This window comes from Cyprinus carpio, unplaced genomic scaffold, assembly GCF_018340385.1.
Source record: "Cyprinus carpio isolate SPL01 unplaced genomic scaffold, ASM1834038v1 S000006585, whole genome shotgun sequence".
NCBI classification, from domain to species: Eukaryota; Metazoa; Chordata; class Actinopteri; order Cypriniformes; family Cyprinidae; genus Cyprinus; species Cyprinus carpio.
Genome location: NW_024879238.1, coordinates 890,479 through 915,335, shown reverse-complemented (window position 1 = coordinate 915,335; position 24,857 = coordinate 890,479). Strand labels below are relative to the sequence as shown.

Below are 24,857 nucleotides of genomic sequence, written 5' to 3'. Positions count from 1 at the left end.
GAGGATGGATGGATGTTCATATGCACGGGGAGTCTGAAATCATATGATTTCATCTCACCATCATCTTGGGATTGCATAAAGAGGAAAAAAAAAAGGAGAGAAGCTAAATCCTGTGGCAACATTTCCAATACATTTGGAGAAATCTACCTGCAAATCTAAATAATACAAACTAAAACATTAATAAAAAATGCATTCATGACATTATTGAATAAAAACACTTTTATTCATGACATTTTACAATTTACACAAATGCATATAAATGCTAAAAGTTTTTGGCTTTGCATATAGATTTCTCCAAATGTCTTGGAGACATTGGCACAGGATTTAGCGTGTCTCTTTTTTCTGTCTCTTCATGTAATCACTGTTGTATTTGATGATGGTGAGATCAGATCTCTGTGTGGTCCATACTGTTTTTTGTTGGACTCCTTGTGAATACAGAAATCTGATTGGCTTAGGCCTGTTTGTTGCTGCTGCCATTTTCTCCCTGGAGAAGAGATGTTGTCAATGAGATATTATTCCTTTATTTATCCAGGAGAACAACAACAACAACAACAACAACAACAACAACAATAATAATAATAATAATAATTACAATTAATGGCAAAATCAAAGTTTGAACATGTTAATATATTTCTTTTGGCAGACTAATGCAAAAGATTAAATAAAAAAACAAAAAACAAATCTAACATGCTGTCGTATCCAATAACCCATTAATGTGTGAATTTTTCTCATCCATGATCAGTTCTCACTTGGTAACTGTGAAAATGAACCAGGTAAACTAGAAATTCACTTTGATGATCTTCTCGTAGAAGGGATTCAGAGAAACTGGAACAAAGAAGTCATAAGGCAAAAGAAGAAGAAATGAATGGGAAAACAGGACAGAACCTCAACTGATGGAGCAACAGGAAATTGTTTTTAGAATAAGTAGAATGATTCAACTTCTGCAGAAACAGGAGGATTTGAATAAGAAATTTATGAGAATGCTGACGGAAAGGATTGAGTTGGTGAATTTTAATTTGGAGTTACAATCTCTCACAAATGATATCAGAGCTTTGAGATTGCAAACATCTGCCACAAACTACTTGGCACAAGCTGATTGGTTCATGTTGCATATGCAGCTAATGAGCTTGCTGCTCTACATTAAAATTGCTGGGTAGCATTCACTCGAACATTTCGCAGCACACTTTCTTCTGAGACCCACCACATTCCCCAGCTACTATAGTATTTACTATACTAGTATTTCAGAATCTCTAGCTTTAGAATCTCTAGACGGATGTCTAAATTTGTGAAATACTAGTAACTGATAGCTAATCAGCAAATCATGGTGGACTACAGTGAATTTCCTTCATTTACAGATCATACATTCAACGGTAAGTACATCAGTGATCTCGTGAGTGACATGATTTTCAGTTGTGATTTGCTGATGTGCTGAAAATGAAATCACCTTGCTCATTAGGTAGAAGACTGCAACAGATATCTATAACTCTGGTGATCTGTAGTTGTTATAGTGAGTAAGATCTGTAGTCAGATGGGTTTTGATATGCACTTAAGCCAGTAAATAAAAGGATTGTGTTGTGTTTTGTTACAGATTCTGGCCTCATGATGTATTTTAAATTTGACCAAAACCATGACTGGACTATAAGATCCCTTGAGTCACTGGATCTCTTCCTTAAAAGCTTGATTGTCACATGCGTCATGCCCTCGATCTACATCTTCATCATCCTCGTTAGTCTGCCCCTGAACGGTTTGGCCATGGTGACGTTCACCTGTAGGATTCGAGAGAAGAAACCAGCTGTGATCTACATGTCTCATCTGGCGTGTGTGGACCTGCTCTTCATCCTGCTGCTGCCTCTGAAGATCCACTACGAGATGAATGCTTCAAACTGGGTGTTCGGTGAGGCAGCCTGTCGTTTACTCAGTGCATCTTACTACGGCAACATGTACTGCTCCGTACTGCTGATGATGTGCATGAGTGTGGACAGGCTGCTGGTCGTGGTATTTCCCATCGCGTCTCTGAACTGGAGGAGTGCAAGGAAAGCCACATGTGTTTGTGTGGTGGTCTGGCTGCTGACGCTCGCTGGCATAGTACCACTTCTCATAATGAATCAGACAACTACGTATCAGAATCGCATCACCTGCTCTGACATTTGGGCAGACCCTTCAATAAAGTCATACCTCTTTGTGTTCTTCGTCCTTCTTTGCATCAGCTTCGTCCTGCCGCTGGTTGTCATCTTAGTGAGCTACTCTATTATCATCTATGTGCTCTGTACTAAACATGATCACTCATCATCTTCCTCAGACACCCGAAGGAGGGCTGCAATAATGGCTTCTGCTGTGCTGACTGAGTTTGTTGTGTGCTTTGTACCATCTAATGTCCTCCTGATGAACAACATTGTTAGCATAATCAAGGGTGGCAATGGGTGGGATACCTATCCACCTTACATGTTGGCTGCGTGTTTGGGAAGTGTAAGTGTTTTTCTGGACCCTCTTCTGTACTACTACGGATCATCTCATTACAGAAAGCAGATCTGCTCTGTGTTTCGTTGGGTCAGAAAGGCAGAAAGAGATATCATACCATTAAACACAATCACACAAAATCTAAAACGCATCTAAGCTGCCCTGTAAAACAAACAAATAGCCTAAATAAAAAGCAGATCTTACTCTGAAGTAAGTAAAAGTGTGAAAGAGAGATATCTATCTATCATGTCACGTCACCTATATCCCTGTCTCTCTATTAATAAATACATAAACACAATAACAATACCTGAATTATCATTCGACTGAAGCCATGTGAGCATTGATTTTACTGATGTCTTGGATCTACATTTGCATGGCTGTGATTTAAAACTGTCCTCTAGGTCGCGGTGTTTATCAATATGTTTACCCAACATTGGCTAAATAAACCATACAACTTATGGTAGACAAATCTGTTGTTTAATGTAGTCTTTTATTTTAATTTGGTTATTTTTAACGTTATTAACACAATATATACCACTTGCAAACGTCTGCCACAAAACCTGAAAAAGGCTTAAAAGGCAGTAATGAGATATACATTCTGTTAGAGTTCTGCTCAACAGTTAAGACTGCCGTGTATGTATAATTTTTGTTAACTGTACCATGATTTTGCACGAAAGTGCATTTTGCAATAACATTGAAGAATGGACCTTCTTTCTTAAAGTGTTGTATTGGGATATGTTTTATCTTATCTTAAAAGAAATGTTGCAATGTAGTTAGAAATGGTTACTTGCTTAGCCTATGACTTTAAGATGTAATTGTTTAGATTAAAAATAGAGATAGATTAACTTGCTTTAATGGAAAAGATGCTGCAATTACGTCATCTGAACTTATGCCACCGTGATGTAACTAAACTTAGAGTAAGGTCATCATGTATCCATAGCAACCTGAGCACGTGTATGTGTGTGTGTGTGTGTGTGTGTGTGTGTGTGTGTGTGTTTGTGTGTGTGTGTGTGTGTGTGTGTGTGGGTGTGGGTGTTTGTGTTCACCAAAAAAGGGAATGCAAAAAGAGAAGATGTATTGTTTTTGTGACTTTAAAATGTTATGGTTGGAACACATCCAGGCCACAGTTCGGGGTGAAGACTTTACACTATGTACTTTTTATTGTTATTTGCTATGAGTTATTGTTTTAATAAAGCGAAACCATTTCCTATGGTGATGCGTTAAACTTCTTTTAAACAAGTCTCTGAGTAATTTATTAGAAATAAATCTATTATATCATTTTATACCTGAAGTACAACTGATCGCCATGAAAATAGCCTTGATGCTGGCATGCGTTAAAAACTGAATAAATAAATAAATTCAAGTACAATGTAAACTGTATTTTTAGTTGATTATATTTCTGCAGAAAGAAACAGTATTTTTGATACAGTATGTTTAAACAGTGAACAGAACGCTTTGATAGAGCCATTAGCTGTGTAATATATTGGCTGAATGCTCAAGATTGAGTGCAAATAAAATCAGGGATGAGAATGTTACAAATCTCCAAGTTACAGTATATTATTAATTGTGCTGCTCGTGTGCTTTCTTGTACTGCTCCTCAGGAACACGTTACTCCGATGCTTTCACAGTTCTTGATTTTAAAGTTCTAATTTTAACATAGAACTGCAGCAGCATATCTTTGTGATCCTATTAGTCCTTACAGTCCACCCACACTCTCTCTCCATTCTGCTCACTCTTTTACTTCATCAGCTTCATGTCGTGGGAGAAAGAGCTTCTTCAAGCCCCAAGCTATAGAATGCCTTTCCTTCTACCATCAGAAATACTTTAAAATGCTGGTTAAAACAATTATTTAAGGTTGCTTTTAATCAACTGTTGTTTTGTTCTTGTTTTAATTGTTGTGCTTTGGGTTAAAGATGAGGGCATTACAAATAAAATGTAGCTGTAGCAGGACTGTCATAACAATTCAAGAACCAAATCAGCCCTTTGCTGAAGACTCAGTGCCATATTTCCATGAACACACTGTCTGAACACATGACTGAAAATCATAGCTATCCTCACTTAGTGTTTTGCTTCAAGATGGCGGAACAAGCAACAACAGAACAAACCACGGCAGAGAAAGAAACAAAGAAATCTACAGCAGGGGCCAAGCAGTCCGGAGTATCCAGTGAGGATAAGAGGGCTTAAAAATGTGAACTCTGTGAGATGTTTTTAATCATTAGAGCAAAGGATTTTGTGGAAAACTGTATTTGTTCCAAATACGACAAGATCAAAGAATTACAAGAAAAACTTTATTCCAATGCACATGAAGCGCCAACAAATTACTGAGCTGAACACACTTTTAAATGAGATGTCAAAAATTCAAGATACTTTTAATTCTACTGTACTGATTGGATCCACTGGCATGGGCATACAAAACTCTGCACTCCTTGCATCAACTCTAACAGTACAAGAGCAGTGTATGGATACGCTGGCCGAGGAACTCCTCACCACTGACTTCAGATGCTACAGCTCCTGCTGTGAGACACTCAGCGGGCTCTTGCTCAACACCATGCCCAAGGGAATATCAGTGGAAAACGGTGTGACTGGTGCAGGAAAGAGAGCAATGCATGAAACTCGGCCACCTCAGAAATTTAAATTGGCGAATCGTTTCGGCGTGTTTGAGTCATGACTCTGAGCAAACTTCTATCACTTTACCTTCTACGTTTCCTCCACCTTCACTAACCAACGCCTGCCTCCACTGTGGTAATCGGTGATTCCATTGTCTGAGGGCTTTCATTCCCTTCTTATGGAGCTAAAGCAGCAGTCCATTGTTTTCCAGGAGCTAAGGTACTTGGGACATACACACAAAACTCTCTGATGTGCTTGGAAAACACACAAACGCAAACACTGTGATAGCACATGTTGGTAGCAATGACACCTCATGCCATGAATCTGAAACTTTAAAAGGAACATTTTAAATCTTTGCTCATTTCTCTCACTAAGACTGGGAATATTATTGCTATCTCAGGTCCACTGCCTACTTACAACAAAGGTATTGAAAAATTCAGCCGTCTCCTTTCCTTTAATACATGGTTAAAATCTACATGTGACAAATACAATGTCATCTTTATAGAAAAGACTGATCTGTTTTGGGGCCGTCCAGCACTTTTTAGGCGAGATGGCCTGCACCCAAATCAAAGGGGTTCTCAGATGCTTGCACATCATATTGAAAAACATTTTATCTTGACTACCTACCCAATGTACAACTGTATTTTTCAGTTAGGTTACTATATTAGTAAGTTACTATATTAGTAAGAAAAACACAGTGGGAATACATGTGCATAATCTATTGAAAATTCCCACTTCTAGTACTTCAACACCTATAGTAACAAAACCAACAGAAATTAAAATGGCTCTCTTTAATTTAAGGGCATTAACAAACAAATCCTTTTGTATTAATGATCTTATCAGTGATTTTAACTTGGACTGTGTTTTCCTTACTGAGACCTGGCTGGGCACAGATGCAGCTTCCACACTGATTGAGACACTGTCCTGCCGGCTATATCTTTTCATTTTCAACTAGAAAGGACAAAGGGTGGAGGGACAGCAGCAATTTACAGGAGAGCAGAGAAACCCTCAAGGTTAAGGGATATTGACCTTGGGACATTTAATGCCTTTGATTATATTTTTATTTTTTTTAGATCTTGTCTTTTTGTAGTTGCATTGACATTATACAGATCATTATCCATCCCCCGTTTTCATAAAGGATTCTCTGACATGCTGTCTATCATTCATATGAGTTATGAAAATTGTTTTTTAACTGGGAATTTTAACATACATGTTTGACAATTCATCAGACATAAGAGCTAAATAATTTTTAGAACTGTTAGAATGCATGTCTTTTTTTAAACAGCATGTAAACATACCCACACATAAACGTGGTCACACATTAGATTTAGTAATAACATTTGGATTACTTTGATACTCTGATATTTTAATACTTTGGTACTTTTGATTCAAACAGAATTTTAATTACAATTTTATTAATGTTTTGATTAATACGGGCTCAATCCATCATAAATGGATTGTTATTAAAAATGTACTAACATTGTATTTATATTTTCTATATTTGAAGGTTGTTACTATTATCAAGAACTTTATTTCCAAGTTATGATTTGTGGTTTCTGTTCTCTATATTCTTTTTAATAAATTTACATATTAATTACACCTTGACGTCTGAATTGGATTAAATTTGCATCACTACCAAATAATATGATTAACCAAATGCAATTAATCCAAAATACTGCTGCTCGAATATTGACAAAAGCCAAAAAGAGAGGTCACATTACACCTGTATTATAGTCATTACACTGGTTACCTTTTAGTTTTCGTATTGATTTTTAAAATCTTTTATTAGTTAATAAGGCATTGCACGGACTTGCTCCAGACTATTTTTTAAAAATGCTTACAGTATATGCAGTGTTGTGAGTAACATTACAAAAGTAATGCATTACAGAAACGTATTACTTTTTGCTGTAACGCAGTAAAGCATTACTAATCAATTTTCAGTAATATTTTACTCTGTACATGTTCAGTAACGCTTGCGTTACAACACACTTTCAGCCCAAAATGTAATTGTTCAAAGAAAACGAAAAGAAAAAAAAAATAGCAAGACCGCAAGACATTAATGAATCAAAATGCAGCAAATAAGTTCTATTTCCTGTTCGTGGTCAGTCAGTAGCTGCGTGTGGTGTCCACGTTGGAAATAAAGACTAAACGAAAGCGTCTGATATATTTGTTTAGTGATTTTTTTTTATTCATTCTCCCCTCTCGCTGGTGGAACTGAGTGGTGGTGTGACGTAGTACAATGAAGGCATGTTTAGTGTTACAAGAGTGCCGCGAGGATACTGGCATGACGTGGGATGATTTCTGCCTCTGTGCTCGAGGTCAGAGTGAGGCTATTAGCTCCGCCCAGCTCGCTGTTATTCCTGGCTCGCACTGTCCAGTGGGAAAAGCAGCTAAATGGGTGAAGATAGCAGAAGACTGTACATTCACGAGATGGACGTACGTTTGCGCATCTTGTCATTTTTACAAATGCATATGGCATTAGAGTTTACATATAGTCCTGTTGTGTTTAATAGCAATTCACAGATATTGCCAGATAATCGCTTTACCTCTACCATGCTTTAACAGACTTGGATCGTTTGTGATTCTGGCTGTGTCATCTGTTCTTGCATTGTCTTGAGCCTTCACTTTGCCAATTATAAGCTATATTGTTAGTAGCCTGGATAGCCCACAGTCATTATGCTACACCATATCGCCCTCTACTGGATGTAAAATGCTCTGCGGTACATTTTGTCATTTCAGAATAAGTTCTACTTCTGTAGTTATTTTGGTGAAAGTAACTCAAAAGTAATACAGGATTAATTTAATGAGTTACAATTCTGAGACAGTAACGTGTGAACAAACAATTGCCCAGAGGAGTTTTTATATTGTTTTATTGACGGATTGTACAGGTTCAAGTAGAAACTGGCTTCTTCACACAGCCTGTGCATTTGCAATTGGTGCTTTTGAAGCCTACGGACTGTACAGGTTCAAGTAGAAACTGGCTTCTTCACACAGAATGTGAATTTGGAGTTGGTGGTTTTTAAGCTCAGAGCCTCCACGCACACTCTCCGATTTTTACGTCACGCATACCATAGCAGACACGCGAACGCAGAAAGTATAACAAGCTTTAGGTCCGCTGATTATTTTCTTTTAACTGTACCTCATAGCAGAACTACAAAATTTGGTGACTTTTTTTAGCAGTTATGCTCCCCACCTCTGGAACAACCTTCCAAAGAGCATAAAATGTGCTGAAAACATTGATATTTTAAATCTAAAATAAAAACTTATTTTTTTTAGACTGGCCTTTCTGTAAAGACTTATTAAACCTCTAAATATTTCATGTGTTTTGTTTTGCCTCATTTTAATGAGTTATTTTAATCTTTATAAACTTTATCGTATTTGTGGTAATTTTAATGGGTCTATTTTATTTTTGTTTTAATTCTGTTTAGTTTTTTTTTTATTAATTGCTGTATCATTTTGGTTCTCTCATGTCTATAAAGCACTTTAATTACATTAACTTGTTTAGAAAAGTCCTGTATTAAATAAAATTAGCTTGTTTGCTTGTATTATCTGTGAGTGATATGATTGACACAAGAAAGCAGATGAATCTTCATTAGATCTGGAGGATCTGCAGGGACTCATGTCTTTCTCTGTTAGATTCACAGGTCAGTTCAAGCTGAAGGAGGAGCGGTTTCTGGAGGAGGTCGGCGCTAACAAGGGGGGTGGGAAATGGGCAGCAGCTCTCGATGAACTGTAAATGTAAGAAGATGGTCACCACTGCTGAGAAGGTAAGAGAGAAGAACTGAAAGAGTGATGATTGAGAGGAACAGAAAGAGGAGAAATAGGAAGCTCTAAATCAGTGCTGGGGAAGTCGTGGCCTAATGGTTAGAGTCTGATTTGTAGCCCAAAGGTTGTGGGTTCGAGTCTCATACTGGCAGGGATTGTAGGTGGGGGGAGTGAATGTACACCGCTCTCTCCACCTCAATACCATGATGACTGAGATGCCCCTGAGCAAGGCACCGAACCCCTGAACTGCTCCCCAGGCACCGTAGCAAAAAAATGGCTGCCCACTGCTCCGGGTGTGTGTTTATGGTGTGTGCGTGTGTGTGCACTTTGGATGGGATAAATGCAGAGCACCAATTCTGAGTATAATCAGAACATACGGCCTGCAGGATGATTTGACAACAATGATACAAAATACATTTGAAATTAAAACTGTATCGTGGCCAGAATATTTTGCCTACACAAATTATTGTTACTAACAGCACATTTATTCCCTGTCCATCTCATTTTCTGTGTCTCCTGATGGAGAGTTTCTCTCTGTTTCTAGAGAAGCAGCAGGAGACAGTCACAGCTCTGGATATGTCTATAGACATTTCACTCCCTGAACCTCCAGCATTAAGCAAGAGCTCATGGACACGGGTCAGGTGTGAGAGCGTAGACCCAAAGAACCCCCCCATCCCCAAAAACACACACCACACACACACACACACACGTTGTGTTTCCATGTATAATGGGAACATTCCATAGACGTAAAGGTTTTTATACTGTATAAACTGTATAGCACCCTACACTAGAACCCTACCCCTAAACCTTCTGCATTTTTAGATTGTTAACTATTTCGATAGTCCACTTAGACATTCTACTAACAGTAAGGAACTTTGCAACTACATGTCAACTAGTTGTTAGTAGAGTATTAGTAGACTGTCTGCTTTAATATTTCCTGACACTTCTTTGTCAACTTATACTATCCTAAGCCTACCCTAAGTCTACTCTGAGAGTTAGTAGATCTGTAGTTGCAAATGAATGAGAACATGACATGTAGTTACAAAGTTACTTATAGTTAGTAGAATGTCTAAAGTGGACTATCGAAATAAAGTGTAACCTTTAGATTTTCAAACAAAAAAAAACAAAAAAATTTTTTGTATGATTTATAAGCTTGTTTCCTCATGGGGACCTAATAAATGTCCCCACAAGGGCAACATTTACTGGAATTACTATCCTTGTGGGGATATTTGTTCCCCTAATGTGATAAATACCAGGTAACACACACACACACACACACGAAGACCACGTGTCTCTCAGTTCATGTGTCTCTCAGATTTACTTTCCAAGGGAAGATTGGGGCTCATTCCTTTCCCACCATGAGCTCTTCCAGCAAAAGAGGCAGCTGTCCAAGCAGCCAAGGCTGTCCTTATCGGTGAGGAGGAGAAAGAGAGAGTGTGGATCTCTCAGGTACACACACAGCTTTTCAAAGTATACTCCATTTGATACTCATCCTTGTTCAGTGTCTGCACTTTTTTTCTGCAAACGGTGCGGTTAAGTGCTGACTGCTTGGGGAGGAACTTAGAAGTATAAAACACTTCAGATCATGTGTGTGAGCTGCAGTACATTGTACACACGTGTAGGGAATTTAGCTTTTTTTTTTTAGAGAGAGAAACCGAATCTTAAGATTTGAACTGCATTAATTGGACTGATTCCAAATTTAATTAGTTTATACTTCCTCAACGGTTCATCCAGCGAATGTAAAAATCAGTATATCTTCACAATTCTGTTTATACTACTTCATGGACAACGAGAATACAAACAAAATGATAATTTATAAGCTACGAGCTAGGTAGCACGGGATCTAGGCAAAGTTTAACTTTACAATACACCACACAAGTTAAAGTTAAAATCTGTCAGTAGGTTAGTTGTGTGTAGGTTTATACTGTTTTACTTCATTGTTGTATGTCTGTATTTATGTAGCACCGTGGTCCTGCGAGGCACAACATTTTGTTCCACTGTATGTCCACACATGTAGCAGAATGACAATAAAGCTCAACTTGAACTTGTATGGTCCTGTTTACACATCAGAATCAGAGATTGTCTTAATACAGGGAGATGAGAGGCTCTGTATTACTTGCTATTGGAGAAAGTGTAACGGCTAACTCGATCACGTGTCAGAGTTGTGTGAAACTCGATGGCTGTTTACTGATCTCATAGGAATGAATGCCATAAACTGAATCCCACCTGTCACAAAAGTGAGTGACTTCTCTTATAAAACTGATTTTTTTTTTCTCTCTCTGTGGAAACACAAAAAACCTTAATCCAGTGTCCGTTATATTTTTCTTTATTTCTGTCATTCAGTGCTTTTTAAAACTACAACACAGACCAGCTTTCCTTGATATGGTTCAAGAGCACAGTGAATCTTTCATTGTAAAATCTCCAGTGTTTTAAATAAAGGCTGGATTGATCAGTAATGATTGTGAAATGTGAGGAGAGCTGTTCAATGATCCGGATCAGTGTTGATCACAGTCACGCTGGAGTCTCTTCTGCTGGAAAATGAGTGTGATGAAAGTCTGAACTTCATCCAAACATCAAGAGACACATCTCTACTGAATCCACAAAAGAAACAAACTAAAGCCTTAAAAGAAGGACATCTTTCTGACTCTTTTCTTTCATTCATCTTCTCTTTCTTCAAACACACATTGACTCAATATTCACTCTCATTCCTTCATTACACTCTCAGACTCTTTCTCTTCCAGTCAGAACCAAATGGAGCTTTTATAACATCTCTCATTGATGTCAAACACCTGCCCACACTAATTAAACCTGGTTAAGATCAACTCATTAACTAACACTTTCACTTAGTGATGGAGAAACACAGCTTTTCTAAACTCTCCATCAATTGAACCGAAATGATTCAGTGTTTGGAATCGCTGGCCATGTCTGATGATCTATGATGTTGAAATGAGTTGAAATTTAGTGAAAATTATGAAAATTTATGAAAATTTATATAAATTACAGCACAAACCAACTGCAAATGTTTCACAAAATAGTACATGCAATGTACAAATAATAATGTGTTTTATTTGGCAAACTAGGTCATTTAGATACAACCAAATATCATTTTCCCTTTTCTATTTTACACAAGTATTAAATTCATGAAATCAATTAAAATCATCAGTTTAAACCGTTAGACACTTGTTCATGTGTCACCAGATCAATATTTCTCATTCTGAAATGTTTGCAAAGTAAAGGTTGGAAACAGTGAGACGTAACGAAGCCTCGTTTGAGGTTTTAGTGATTTGTTGATTTTTTGTGTTTAGATCCAACCGAGAGAAGTTTGAGGAAATGTCAAGCAAAATCGATTCAAAGAATTTAGGTGAACTTCACAAGACTGGACTGAGGCTGGGGTCGAGGCATCAAGAGCCACCACACACAGACTTGTCAAGGAATTTTGGCTACAGTTGTCGTATTCCTCTTGTTAAGCCACTCCTGAACCACAGACAACTTCAGAGGCGTCTTAACCTGGGCTAAGGAGAAGAAGAGAACTGGACTGTTTGCCCAGTGGTCCAAAGTGCCTCTTTTCAGATGAGAGCAAGTTTTGTATTTCATTTGGAAACCAAGGTCCTAGAGTCTGGAGGAAGGGTGGAGAAGCTCATAGTCCAAGTTGCTTGAAGTCCAGTGTTAAGTTTCCACAGTCTGTGATGATTTGGGGTGCAATGTCATCTGCTGGTGTTAGTCCATTGTGTTTTTTTGAAAACTAAAGTCACTGCACCCGTTTACCAAGAAATCTTGGAGCACTTCATGCTTCCTTCTGCTGGCCAGCTTTTTGAATATGCTGATTTCATTTTCCAGCAGGATTTGGAACCGAGAGATCAGGGCAGGCAGCTGACAGACAGAGTTCAGGGAAGACAGTCCGAGTCGGGGCAGGCAGAGAACAATCAGGGAATCGAGAAACAGTCCAAGGTCAAAACACTAGAAACAATGGAGGCCTTTGTTTGACAGTGGCCTTCAGCTCATCTGCATTGTTTGGTCTCTTGTTTCTCATTTTCCTCTTGACAATACTCCATAGGTTCTCTCTGGGGTTCAGGTCTGGTGAGTTTGCTGGCCAGTCAAGCACACCAACACCATGGTCATTTAACCAACTTTTGGTGGTTTTGGCAGTGTGGACAGGAGTTAAACTCGTCATATGAATGTCTGCATGACATGTAATGATACCAACACCATGGTCATTTAGCCAACTTTTGGTGCTTTTGGCAGTGTGGGCTGGGGTTAATCTTGCTGATTTTATGAGTTTTGAGAGATTGTTAATATTTGGACGTTTAATAACCGTTGAAAAGACATCCCTGCGACACGTCCAGTCATTGTTGAGAAACATATCCATAATGAAAATTGAACCGATGTCTTTGACGTCTTCTGGCCATGAATTACACGTCTTTTCTGCACGTCCCTGGACGTCTAAATTTGCCATCTTCTGGATGTCTATTTTGTGTTATTTAATGTATTAATTTAAGTAGCTATAAGCCTGCATATAAAACATTGTGAAAGGCACATCTGAACTTAATTTTATTTTATTTTTTTATTTTCTCAAAATGTTTACTCTCATTTTCTTGGCCCACAAACACAGCTCTTCCAGGAGTGGGATTCATGTGTTCCACCACTGATGCATGGAAGTCAGAGCTGTGGCAGTACTAAGTTTTTTGTTTGTTTGTTTTTTCCTAACAGTCATAAATACAATTATAAATAAATAAAACAAGTACACACAAAAAAATTTGTCCCCATATCCATGTTTGTACATACATAAATGTGCATGAATTTAAAGAGAAAATATATGATTTAAACTGAGTTTTTTATTTCAGAACAAGACAACCAGTGGACGCATGCTGGACACTTTGTCATTCTTTAATGACAACTGCTACCACCACCAAACACTGCGGAGAGCATGCCACCACTTCTTGTCATTTACAGTTTCGGTTTGACTTCATTTGCTTCCAGTGTGGATACCACCCAGCTGTGGAAATAGCAGATGTTAACTGGAAACTGGCCTTCAATGTCCCACGTGAGATTATTTCTTGTGTCTGGAATTCAGCCTTTGTAAAATGAGAATTATTATGGACATTTCTTTAACTGATAACAATATACATATTTATGACTCATATCAGGTTTGGACTGTATTATGACATTCATCAAAATTATCTTAAATGTAGAAAGCTGTGGTATGAACATTACACTTATAGGTAAGAGAACACAACACAATCAAAATGTTTGAACAAATGCATTTCAGTGTTGTGTGTCTAACTAAAAGGAACCACAGTGGCAAACCCATTCTCCACTGTGCTTTGGCACCGTGGATGGGAGAGCACACCAGACTTGGAAATGTTCTTCCCAAAACTGAGGCCAAAAAAGCAATGAAAAAGAAAAAAAGATGACATCAAGCTCCCCCCCAAAAACATAAATGTGGACATAATACTAGAACTGTTACAATTATGGACTTCTATTCCTTTTGTGTTCTCCTTATTTGGTCATGTTCCGTTCCTTGTTTTGTTAATTGATTACTCCCCACCTGTACTGAGCTGCATTTGGTTTCTGGGAATTATAGAGAGGAATTATTGGACCTTATAGACTGGTTTGGGGAGGCAGTTCCTGATCCTCCTGTTTCTCCGCTGGTTCCGCCCAGCCCTGATCCTCCTGTTTCTCCGCTGGTTCTGTCCAGCCCTGATCCTCCTGTGTTCCCTCCCAACCTCCCCTCTCCCGCCTCCTCCTAGACCTGTCAGTTCCTCTGCTCCTCTTCCGCTGGTTCCGTCCAGCCCTGACCCTCCTGTTTCTCCGCTGGTTCTGTCCAGCCCTGATCCTCCTGTGTTCCCTCCCAACCTCCCTCTCCCGCCTCCTCCTAGACCTGTCAGTTCCTCTGCTCCTCTTCCGCTGGTTCCGTCCAACCCTGACCCTCCTGTTTCTCCGCTGGTTCCATCCAGCCCTGATCCTCCTGTTTCTCCGCTGGTTCCGTCCAGCCCTGATCCTCCTGTTTCTCCACTGGTTCCGTCCAGCCCTGATCCTCCTGTTTCTCCGATGGTTCCGCCGTCCAGCCCTGACCCTCCTGTGTTCCCTCCCATCCTCCCTCTCTCATCTCCTCCTAGACCAGCCAGTTCCTCGACCTCATCTCCGCTGGTGCCAGTCAGTCCCGCAGCTCACCCTCAGTCCGCGCCATCTGGGTGCGATGGTTCGCCGCAGGACTTCCAGTCTCCAGCTGTGGATTCCCTGTCTCCGCCTCCAGCCTCCGAGCCCTGGACTCCTCCTCGGTCCTTCGACCCAGAGGCTCTGCCTTGGCTCTTAGCTCCCTCGTCTCCGCCGTGGCTTGGCATCCCACCTGCTCCACCGGGCTCCCTCGTCCCTCCGGCTTCACCTTGGTCAGTCGTCGACCATCCGCCGCCTCGGGACTCCATTCCTCTGGCTTTGCCTCGTCACTCCATCCCTTCGGCTCTGTCAGGCTCCTCCTTCCCTTCAGCTCCACCTCCATACTCAGTCACTCCGGCTCCGCAGCGGTCTTCTGGTGCCCCGCCTCCGCCTTGGTTGCCTGAGCCTTCTGCTCCGCCTTGGCCCTCCGGATCCTTGGTGTCACCCTGGCTCTGCGGCTGCTCTGCTCTATCTTGGGCTCCTCGTCCATTGGCTGAGTCTCCGTCAGTCGGCCCCCTGGTGTTGTTGGCTCCTCCTCCACCATGGCTCCTCCCACCATCGACTCCACCATGGGCCGCTATCCTGGCTGGCCTTTGGATGTCCGTCTGGCTCCTCCTGCTCCGGGCTCCTCCCTGGCTCCTCCCTCCATCCACTCCACCCTGGTTCTATGCTCTGTTTCTTCTCCATTGCCTGCCCCTTGCCTGCCCCTTGCCCACCTCCTGAACCCCCACCCTCCCTCCTCTGGACTATTTCTGTCTGTGCGAGGACGCACCGTTCAGGGAGGGGGCAAACTGTTATAATTATGGACTTCTGTTCCTTTTGTGTTCTCCTTATTTGGTCATGTTCCGTTCCTCGTTTTGTTAATTGATTACTCCCCACCTGTTTCCATTCCTCTGATTACGTTCCTTGTGTTTAAATACCCCGTCTGTTTAGTTTCAGTTTGTCCGCTATCGTTTGATGTTTGATGACATTGTTTTATGCTAAGATGATCTGTGTTTGGTTGTGCCCCGGTTCTACTGTGGATCATTAAAGTACCCTTTTCTTTATCTCCTTCGTCAAGCGTTTTACTAGCACACCAGCCCCTGTAACAAGAACTCATTGAGTCAAAGAAGGTATACATTATACAAATCATGATACCTTCTGGAATAGCCTTCCTGATAATGTTCGGGGTTAAGACACACTCTCTCTGTTTAAATCTAGATTAAAAACACATTTCTTTGGCCAAGCATTCGAATAATGCATCTCATAATTTGTGACTGCAGTTGTATCTGATCAAATGCACATTATTATTCTTTAGCTTGGGTTAAACTAAATATTTTTACTTGGTTGAAACAGCAGCTATGCTAATTATGCAGCTGTGTGTATGTTAGTACAGGTGCTGGTCATATAATTAGAATATCATCAAAAAGTTGATTTATTTCACTAATTCCATTCAAAAAGTGAAACTTGTATATATTATTCATTCATTACACACAGACTGATATATTTCAAATGTTTATTTCTTTTAATTTTGATGATTATAACTGACAACTAAGGAAAATCCCAAATTCTGTATCTCAGAAAATTTGAATATTACTTAAGACCAATACAAAGAAAGGATTTTTAGAAATCTTGGCCAACTGAAAAGTATGAGCATGTACAGCACTCACTACTTAGTTGGGGCTCCTTTTGCCTGAATTACTGCAGCAATGCGGCGTGGCATGGAGTCGATCAGTCTGTGGCACTGCTCAGGTGTTATGAGAGCCCAGGTTGCTCTGATAGTGGCCTTCAGCTCTTCTGCATTCTCGGGTCTGGCATATCACATCTTCCCCTTCACAATACACCATAGATTTTCTATGGGGTTAAGGTCAGGTGAGTTTGCTGGCCAATTAAGAACAGGGATACCATGGTCCTTAAACCAGGTACTGGAAGCTTTGGCACTGTGTGCAGGTGCCAAGTCCTGTTGGAAAATGAAATCTGCATCTCCATAAAGTTGGTCAGCAGCAGGAAGCATGAAGTGCTCTAAAACCTCCTGGTATACGGCTGCATTGAATTTGGTTCTCTTAAAACACAGTGGACCAACACCAGCAGATGACATGGCACCGCAAACCATCACTGACTGTGGAAACTTTACACTGGACCTCAAGCAACGTGGATTGTGTGCCTCTCCTCTCTTCCTCCAGACTCTGTGACCCTGATATCCAAAGGAAATGCAAAATTTACTTTCATCGGAGAACATAACTTTGGACCACTCAGCAGCAATCCAGTCTTTTTTGTCTTTAGCCTGTTCTGCGCTGTCTGTTGCTCAAGAGTGGCTTGACACAAGGAATGCGACAGCTGAAACCCATGTCTTGCATACGTCTGTGCGTAGTGGTTCTTGAAGCACTGACTCCAGCTGCAGTCCACTCTTTGTGAATCTCCCCCACATTTTTGAATGGGTTTTGTTTCACAATCCTCTCCAGGGTGCGGTTATCCCTATTGCTTGTACAGTTTTTTTCTACCACATCTTTTCCTTCCCTTCGCCTCTCTATTAATTTGCTTGGACACAGAGCTCTGTGAACAGCCAGGCTCTTTTGCAATGACCTTTTGTGTCTTGCCCTTCTTGTGCAAGGTGTCAATGGTCGTCTTTTGGACAACTGTCAAGTCAGGAGTCTTCCCCATGATTGTGTAGCCTAGAGAACTAGACTGAGAGACCATTTAAAGGCCTTTGCAGGTGTTTTGAGTTAATTGACTGATTAGAGTGTGGCACCAGGTGTCTTCAATATTGAACCTTTTCACAATATTCTTAATTTTCTGAGATATTGAATTTGGGATTTTCCTTAGTTGTCAGTTATAATCATCAAAATTATAAGAAATAAACATTTGAAATATATCAGTCTGTGTGTAATGAATAAATATAATACACAAGTTTCACTTTTTGAATGGAATTAGTGAAATAAACTTTTTGATGATATTCTAATTATATGACGAGCACCTGTACGGTGCGTACATATTTACGCCAAGTTTATTTTTTATAAATCACGATATGTGCGTGGAAAATTGCCTGTACATGTTTCTATGCCTATTTTGTGTGTGCGCAACATTTTTAGATATGTTTAGTGAATGCGCTTGATCACTTTTCCTGTTGCATGCTGGTTTAATGACAGTGCACAATAATTCATCTTCAAACTAAACTGCAGATCTCATGTTTTGAGAAAATATTTTAGTGAGAACAATGATCAGTGATGCACACTTCGATACTGTGCTGGACACTGCTGGATTTGGTGGAATGGTCTGTATATCGTCTGGTTTGAACAGCTCCAGTGATAATAGCTTACTGTACAGCCGCAGCTGTGTGAAGGCATCTCCACAACATTATGAAAAATGCCTCTGTATTTGAAGGATACAACTTTAAGAAAATGGTAATTTGCATGTTTTCTTTTTAAAATAGGCTACTTAGTCAGTGACACGCCGAGTCAGACAATTCTATTTACACTGCAATAAATATAGGCTAAAAATAGCAAAAAGATGTTCACCTTATCAACAAAACTGCATAAATTAAATTGGATTTTAATTGTTTAAAACAATTGAAATACTAGTTGGCCACTGGAAAAGAATCAGATCAACTGTATTCTAAAATATTTATCTGAGAACTATTTTAAACAGTTTTGTTTTATGGATTTTTATATATTTATGCTAAAACATAAAGATACTGGATGATTTTTAGCAATAAAAATTGTGTATGGCACAAATGGCATTTACAGTCGGTATCTCATATTTCTTTAATGTCTTGTACCTTTAACGGTGTTAAATATTGTAATGGTAACCCAATAATGGGCACCACAAATTTTGTAGCCAAATTAAACAGAGGCAGTATGAATACACAACTTTGAAATGTAAATAAATATTTATTTAAACTTACAAAAGGGCAATCATCCAAGCCCAATAATATAATTAAACATGACAAAAAAATAGAAGGAACAAAGTCTTAACCAAAAAGAAAAATCCAAATTAATTTCAAATGCAAAATAAAGTTTCCAAAAATAACTTCCTTAACAAAAAGCTAAATTTCAAAATAACTAAACAAAATGCCCAAAATACCTGCAACCCTCAGGCCACACTCTCCACTGCAGCAACAAACACCGACTGCCTTCCATTACAAAGTCATTCACATTTATACTGGTGGCCAGCACCATTACCCCATGGGGAGGGACAAACTCACATACAACACTTTACACGTTCACTTAAATATACAGAGTCTAAAAGAAACATATTGGCATGATGTTCTAATTAATAAATCCACTTTGATGTTATTAAGTCATTCACATTAAACAGGAAATAACAGCAACAACTCGGCCGCGTTTGCCCCTGAAACCCCCACGGTCAATTAATACATGGTAGATTCCCACCCTAAGCGGAACCAATAATTCCTGCCATTTGTTTCCTACCGGGACTCTAAAAATCACGGGACAAATGCTACATGGGAACAATACACATAGTTTACAGGTATTCCATTCACTCTCTGATCAGTAATTACAATAAACTCTTGTATCACTAAACAGTCTCTGTGTGTGTTTGTGAGTATGTGCGTATTAAAGTCCATGTTGAACGTGCGGTCTTTCCGTGACCGTCACAAATATGGTGTCACGTGGATGGGAATGTGCATGAAAATGATATGCAGATGAGGTTATGCATAGTAAAACTAGGCGTTGTAAGCTCCATATATGGTGATTTCGGGGAGGAGTCGGGGTGGAGATGCACATACGCACAATCTTCCCCTGACTGGGATTTATAAAGGGATTGTTTGCGAAGGTTCTGGCATGGTTTTATAAATCTGAAAACTTTTGTGCGTACGGAAAATCTAACTTTTGTGCATACATACACTTTTAGGATGAAATCTATGGAGAGTTTTATAAATGAGACCCCAGGTGTAAATGCCCTCCGAAACGCATTCGAGACGGATATAATTCTGATCGCTCAAACCACTTCAGGAGGAGGTCTGCGACGCATTCCAGATCAAACTGGACAAGTGTAAATGCATCTGGTTGTTGAAACCACATGCAGATTTAACTCTTCCTAAAACGTTAAAATAAGAAACGTGTGAGAGTGTGTTGTAGGCTACATGACATTATAGTCAGATATGACAGCGCTAATGCAGCACACATCACTGCGGACGAGTAGCTGAGCTTCTCTTCAGCAAGCCGACGCGAAAATTGCCGTAAATGAAACTGAAAGACGCAGACACTCACACAATCATCTTCATTAAAAACTAGTGTGACTAACCTATCTTTCCACTGCTGATACCGCTCACTCTCCTATTGTGGGATTTGATCTTGAAATGCACTGATAATTAATAAAATGCAGCGTTTTTTGATTTTGTTGACGCAAACTCCTTTAAATTTAAATATAGTGCTGGAATTGAAGATCGGATTTATATTCATTTTGTGACGACACATTAATGTGGCCAAACGTTTTAACAAATCAGATAGATATCCGGTCAGCGAAAATGCATGAAGTGACCAGGTGTAAACAGGCCCATAATGTCATCATAACAGTGATGGACAAAGTACACAAATCAAGTAGCCTACTTGAGTAATAGTACAGATACATACAATAAAATATTACTCCAGTAAAAGTAAAAGTACTCCTTTTTCATTTTATTCGAGTGAAAGTACAAAAGTACTTGATTTTTTATGTACTTAAGCAGGGCTGCCAACTCTCGCACATTCAGCGTGAGACTCACTCAATTAACACTTTTCTCATGCTCTCATGCCACACATCCATTTTCTCACGCAATCAAAAGCACCCTTAGTTAAAACTATAATAATAGGATATTGGCAAAACAAATTTGGTAAGGGCTCCTGTACGTATTTGTGTTTGCGCTCTGGAAAGCATAGAGATTCTTTACAACGCATTTTCGTAGCGCTGAGCAATGCAGCCAATCACAGTCGTATCTGTTGACTTCTTGAACACCTGTGATTGGCCATTTCATTCACTGACCTCTAAACACGGACTTGTTTTTTTTTTCACCGCATGCTTGCGAATCATCTCTCTGTATGTAAATAAGAGATTCATTAAAATGAACTTTCTGAGATCGCAATGAACTTAAGTATGTGACACCTTTTTAGTGATTTTAAAGGAATGGCTATTTGCGGACATTCTAATACATTCAGAATTTGAATAAAATTTTGTTTTTCGTGCTGCTAATGGCCATATACCCTGTAAAGTTTCAGGAGTGACAGCCTAAATCCCTCATAAATGCGGGATTAATTTTTGAATGGGAGATAAATGTAATTTCTCAAATAGATGTTCAAGCTATGCAGATAACAGATTAATAGAAATATATTTGAAAATAACAGGCTAAATAATTGCAATTATTTATAAAAGTAATGACTATCTTATAATTCTTTGTACATTGCTATTCTTGTAGTGAGAAAAGTTAATAGTTTTGCAGCACTGCAACAGTTATTTTCCATAATTTTATATAAAAACACAGCAGGGTAAGATGAGCCATTTTTTACTTATGTGGTGCTCAAGATAAGGGGAAATGATGCAGAAGTACAATGAAAGTATCTAAAGTAATTTCAGGATGTTTCCTATCATTTTAAATGATCACAATGTATCTATGACAAAGGGTTCTAAAATATGGCTTCTTATAAAAAAAAAAAAAGTGCTTCTGTGGTTCAATTTGCCCCCAGGGTGGCGGTAATTGACCCAAGTTGGTGGGTAAGATGCACTATCTGAGTGTAAACTGACCATCTCATTGAATTTCTTTTAAAAACTAATTTAATAATCAAATTTCCTTTTCATATTTCGTTTCTTAAAACTAACTTAACATAAATTAAGCTTAAATTCTTTTCAGCAATGTTGAACCGGCCATTAGGGACTTACAGGTGGAAAGATATATCTTATTATAATGTGACAAAAAGCATCTTCTGGTTCATATCAGAGAAAAATTTGGTGCACTTATTCACTGTCCCTGTTTAAATAAACTACAAATAAACTCATATATACATATGATAAACTTAATCAGTTGTGTAATATCATATTAAAATACTAGTTTATACTTCAGAGGTTTAACTACTTCAAGTTAAAATGCTGGCTCAATTTACCCCACAGCATTTGGCTCACTTTGCCCCATAGCTGCAATTTTGGAAAAACACTATTGTTTACCAATTCAGGCTAATTTTTAGCTATTATATGTTGTTAAATCACCTACTGTATATGCATCATAAATATTTCTTAGACCTGGATAAATTTACTTTGATGTAACAGCCTGTTACGCTAAAATAAAAAATAAAAACATCTGTTACGCTTAAAAAAAAAAACAAAAAAAAAAAAAACTGTTTTAAAGTAAATGGGCGCCTTCCACTCCTCCCCTGTGTTTCTTCTTTTCACAGACTGGCAGAAATAATGGTTGGTTCCAAAATATATGGTCACATGACAGTAAATGTATACAGTTGGCAAGATACAAAGTGTGGTCAATTTACCCACTTGCTCATCTTACCAAACTCTCAACCCTACGACAGTAACTACTAAGCATGTCCAGATGTCAGACAAAACTCTGGTGTGTATATATATATATATATATATATATATATATATATATACAAAATATATATATAGTATTAAAAAAATTGCATGTGCGTGCGTGCATACTGTATATATATATATATATATATATATATATATATTAAACATACAGTATAATATATATTATATGCTGTATAATATTATATACCCCCCCCCACATGGAAATTCTCACTCCAAGTTGAACTCAAAAGTTGGCAGCCCTGACTTAAGTAAAAAAGTACTGATAGATTTATTTTGCAATTTTATATAGGCTACTTAATTGAATTTTATATTAGCACATTTTTTATAATCCTTCTGCTCAAAATACCTGGGGTTTTCCCAAAATAACCACTATATGGAGTCAAGATATATTTTTGTTTTTGATATGGACTACATTGATGAGAGTGATGTTCACTGTGAAGCTTACATTGGAATGTACCTGAGAGAAAACAGATCTGACCAACTAATCTCCACCAGGAAGAAAAAAGTGTTTTAAAGTTTGCTGTTTTGCAGAACATCACAGTTATATATGATATGAGAATGAGGCCTGAAGTTAGGAAGAACATTTTCAAGGGATAGTTCACCCAAAAATGAAAATGCTGTCATTAATTACTCACCCCCATATCATTTTAAACTGTAAGACATTCATCAATCTTTGGAACACAAATTAAGATATTTTTTGATGGAATCTGGAGCTGTCTGACCCTCCATAGACAGCAATGTGATGCCATGCTGATCAATTCTTGTCCATTCCGAATCAAACAGCTGAAACTCAGGTGACACAACCACCTGACATCAGTGATGTATCTGTTCCTGTACAGACCTCTGTAAATGACATTTCTTCAGCACCACCAACCAGGGAACAAGATGTTAACAGTGACACATCAGAGTCTCAGATAAACCATGGCAAACTCAACATTTTCCATCAGTGCAGGTCAGACGTTATCCAGCCAGAGTGATTAAACCGCCCAACCGTCTGACATTATAAGGGCATGAGAAACTCCTGCTGGACTGAAATGTAATTAATTATGTTAGTGAGCCTGTTCTGACAAGGGGCAGAATAATCCCCGAACTGGCTCGGCGTCAAAAAAAAAAAAAAAAAAAAAAAAAAAAGCATAATTTTTGAGTAGCTGAGACTGCATTGTTTTCTTTTGTTTCTTGATTAAGAGGGGAGGAAATGTTATGTATGTAATATTGTTATTCCCCATTGTGCCTGCGGGTGGCACTGCCACTTGTAATTGTGAAGTGTGTTCCTTAAAGAAATAAATGCAGAAGAAGAACAGTATCCCTGAATGTTGGTTGTGTTATTTTAACGTGGTTTAACCCAAGAGTTTTATATATGTTTTAGTCAGTTAAAAACATAACAGATCGCTGTTTTTCAATGGAAAGCTTATAAACATAGACTGTATAAAAAATATGGACGTAGTGTCCGTGACGTCACCCATAGAGTCCTGAAGAACATTTTTGAAGCTCAAAGTGTGCAGAGCGGGCCGTCGCCATCTTGGCAGCGCGTCACCTCGAGACTCTCCCGGATAATCGATAATGTGCAAAAAGGCGGGAGCTGGTTGCTGAAGCCACGCCCACTTAGCACGACGGCATTGTCAACAGCGGCAATCCACCTGTCACTCAAGTGGCCACGCCCTTAATTATGCAGAACTTTAATGCTTAATATAATTTAAACGGCTGAGTTATAAAAAAATTCACCCCCCTCATAGTTGTCATGAAGGGCAAAATTAGCTATATAGACCAACATAATTTTTTTGAACCAGGCTGTAAACATGTTTTTTTCTGCTGTAAAGTTGGGTTTTTTGAAATTGGGAGTCTATGGGATTGACTCCCTTTTGCAGCCAGCCTCAAGCGGCCAGTCAATGAATTACAGTTTTAGTCACTTCCTTGTTGGCTTCAGGAGAGAGAGCGGGAGGTTGCCGCTCGCTTATAAAGAATGTATTTGCTAAATTTCTGTAAGCACTACACATCAAAACATGAAGAATGAAAACGCAGTACATATCAGATTCGTCATAATAACGAGTCATAAACACATGCACAGCTGTAAATCCCGGTTTAGTTAGAAAGGTAAGGGTCCACTGAACGAAATCTCATGGAGCTCGTTTAGTCCAACGAAGCAATAACGTTGTAATATGATGATAATTCCTTTATTTACATTTCAGTTCTTCAGGGACAGAATTGTTTGTGTCCGTTATGGAATAACTCATGCTCAGAAACTGTCTTGGTGGTAAAAAAGGGCATGGTTTTGTAGCGTACAGTGTCACAAACAGAATGAGACAATCCACAAAAAAAAAGTGAAAGATAGGCGGAAGATTGTTTATTTGTGTTGTTGTGTTCTG

The 24,857-nt window shown here is 38.9% G+C and overlaps 1 protein-coding gene across 1 annotated transcript; it reads left to right on the top strand.

Annotated features, from left to right (window-relative positions):
* Positions 1–1,276: 1,276 nt before the first annotated feature.
* On the top strand, positions 1,277–2,613 carry LOC109062318 (proteinase-activated receptor 1-like). Its single transcript, XM_042754702.1, has 2 exons — positions 1,277–1,370; positions 1,589–2,613. Exons 1-2 carry the CDS (start codon positions 1,322–1,324, stop codon positions 2,611–2,613), a joined length of 1,074 nt encoding a protein of 357 aa, XP_042610636.1. The 5' UTR covers positions 1,277–1,321.
* Positions 2,614–24,857: the final 22,244 nt, after the last annotated feature.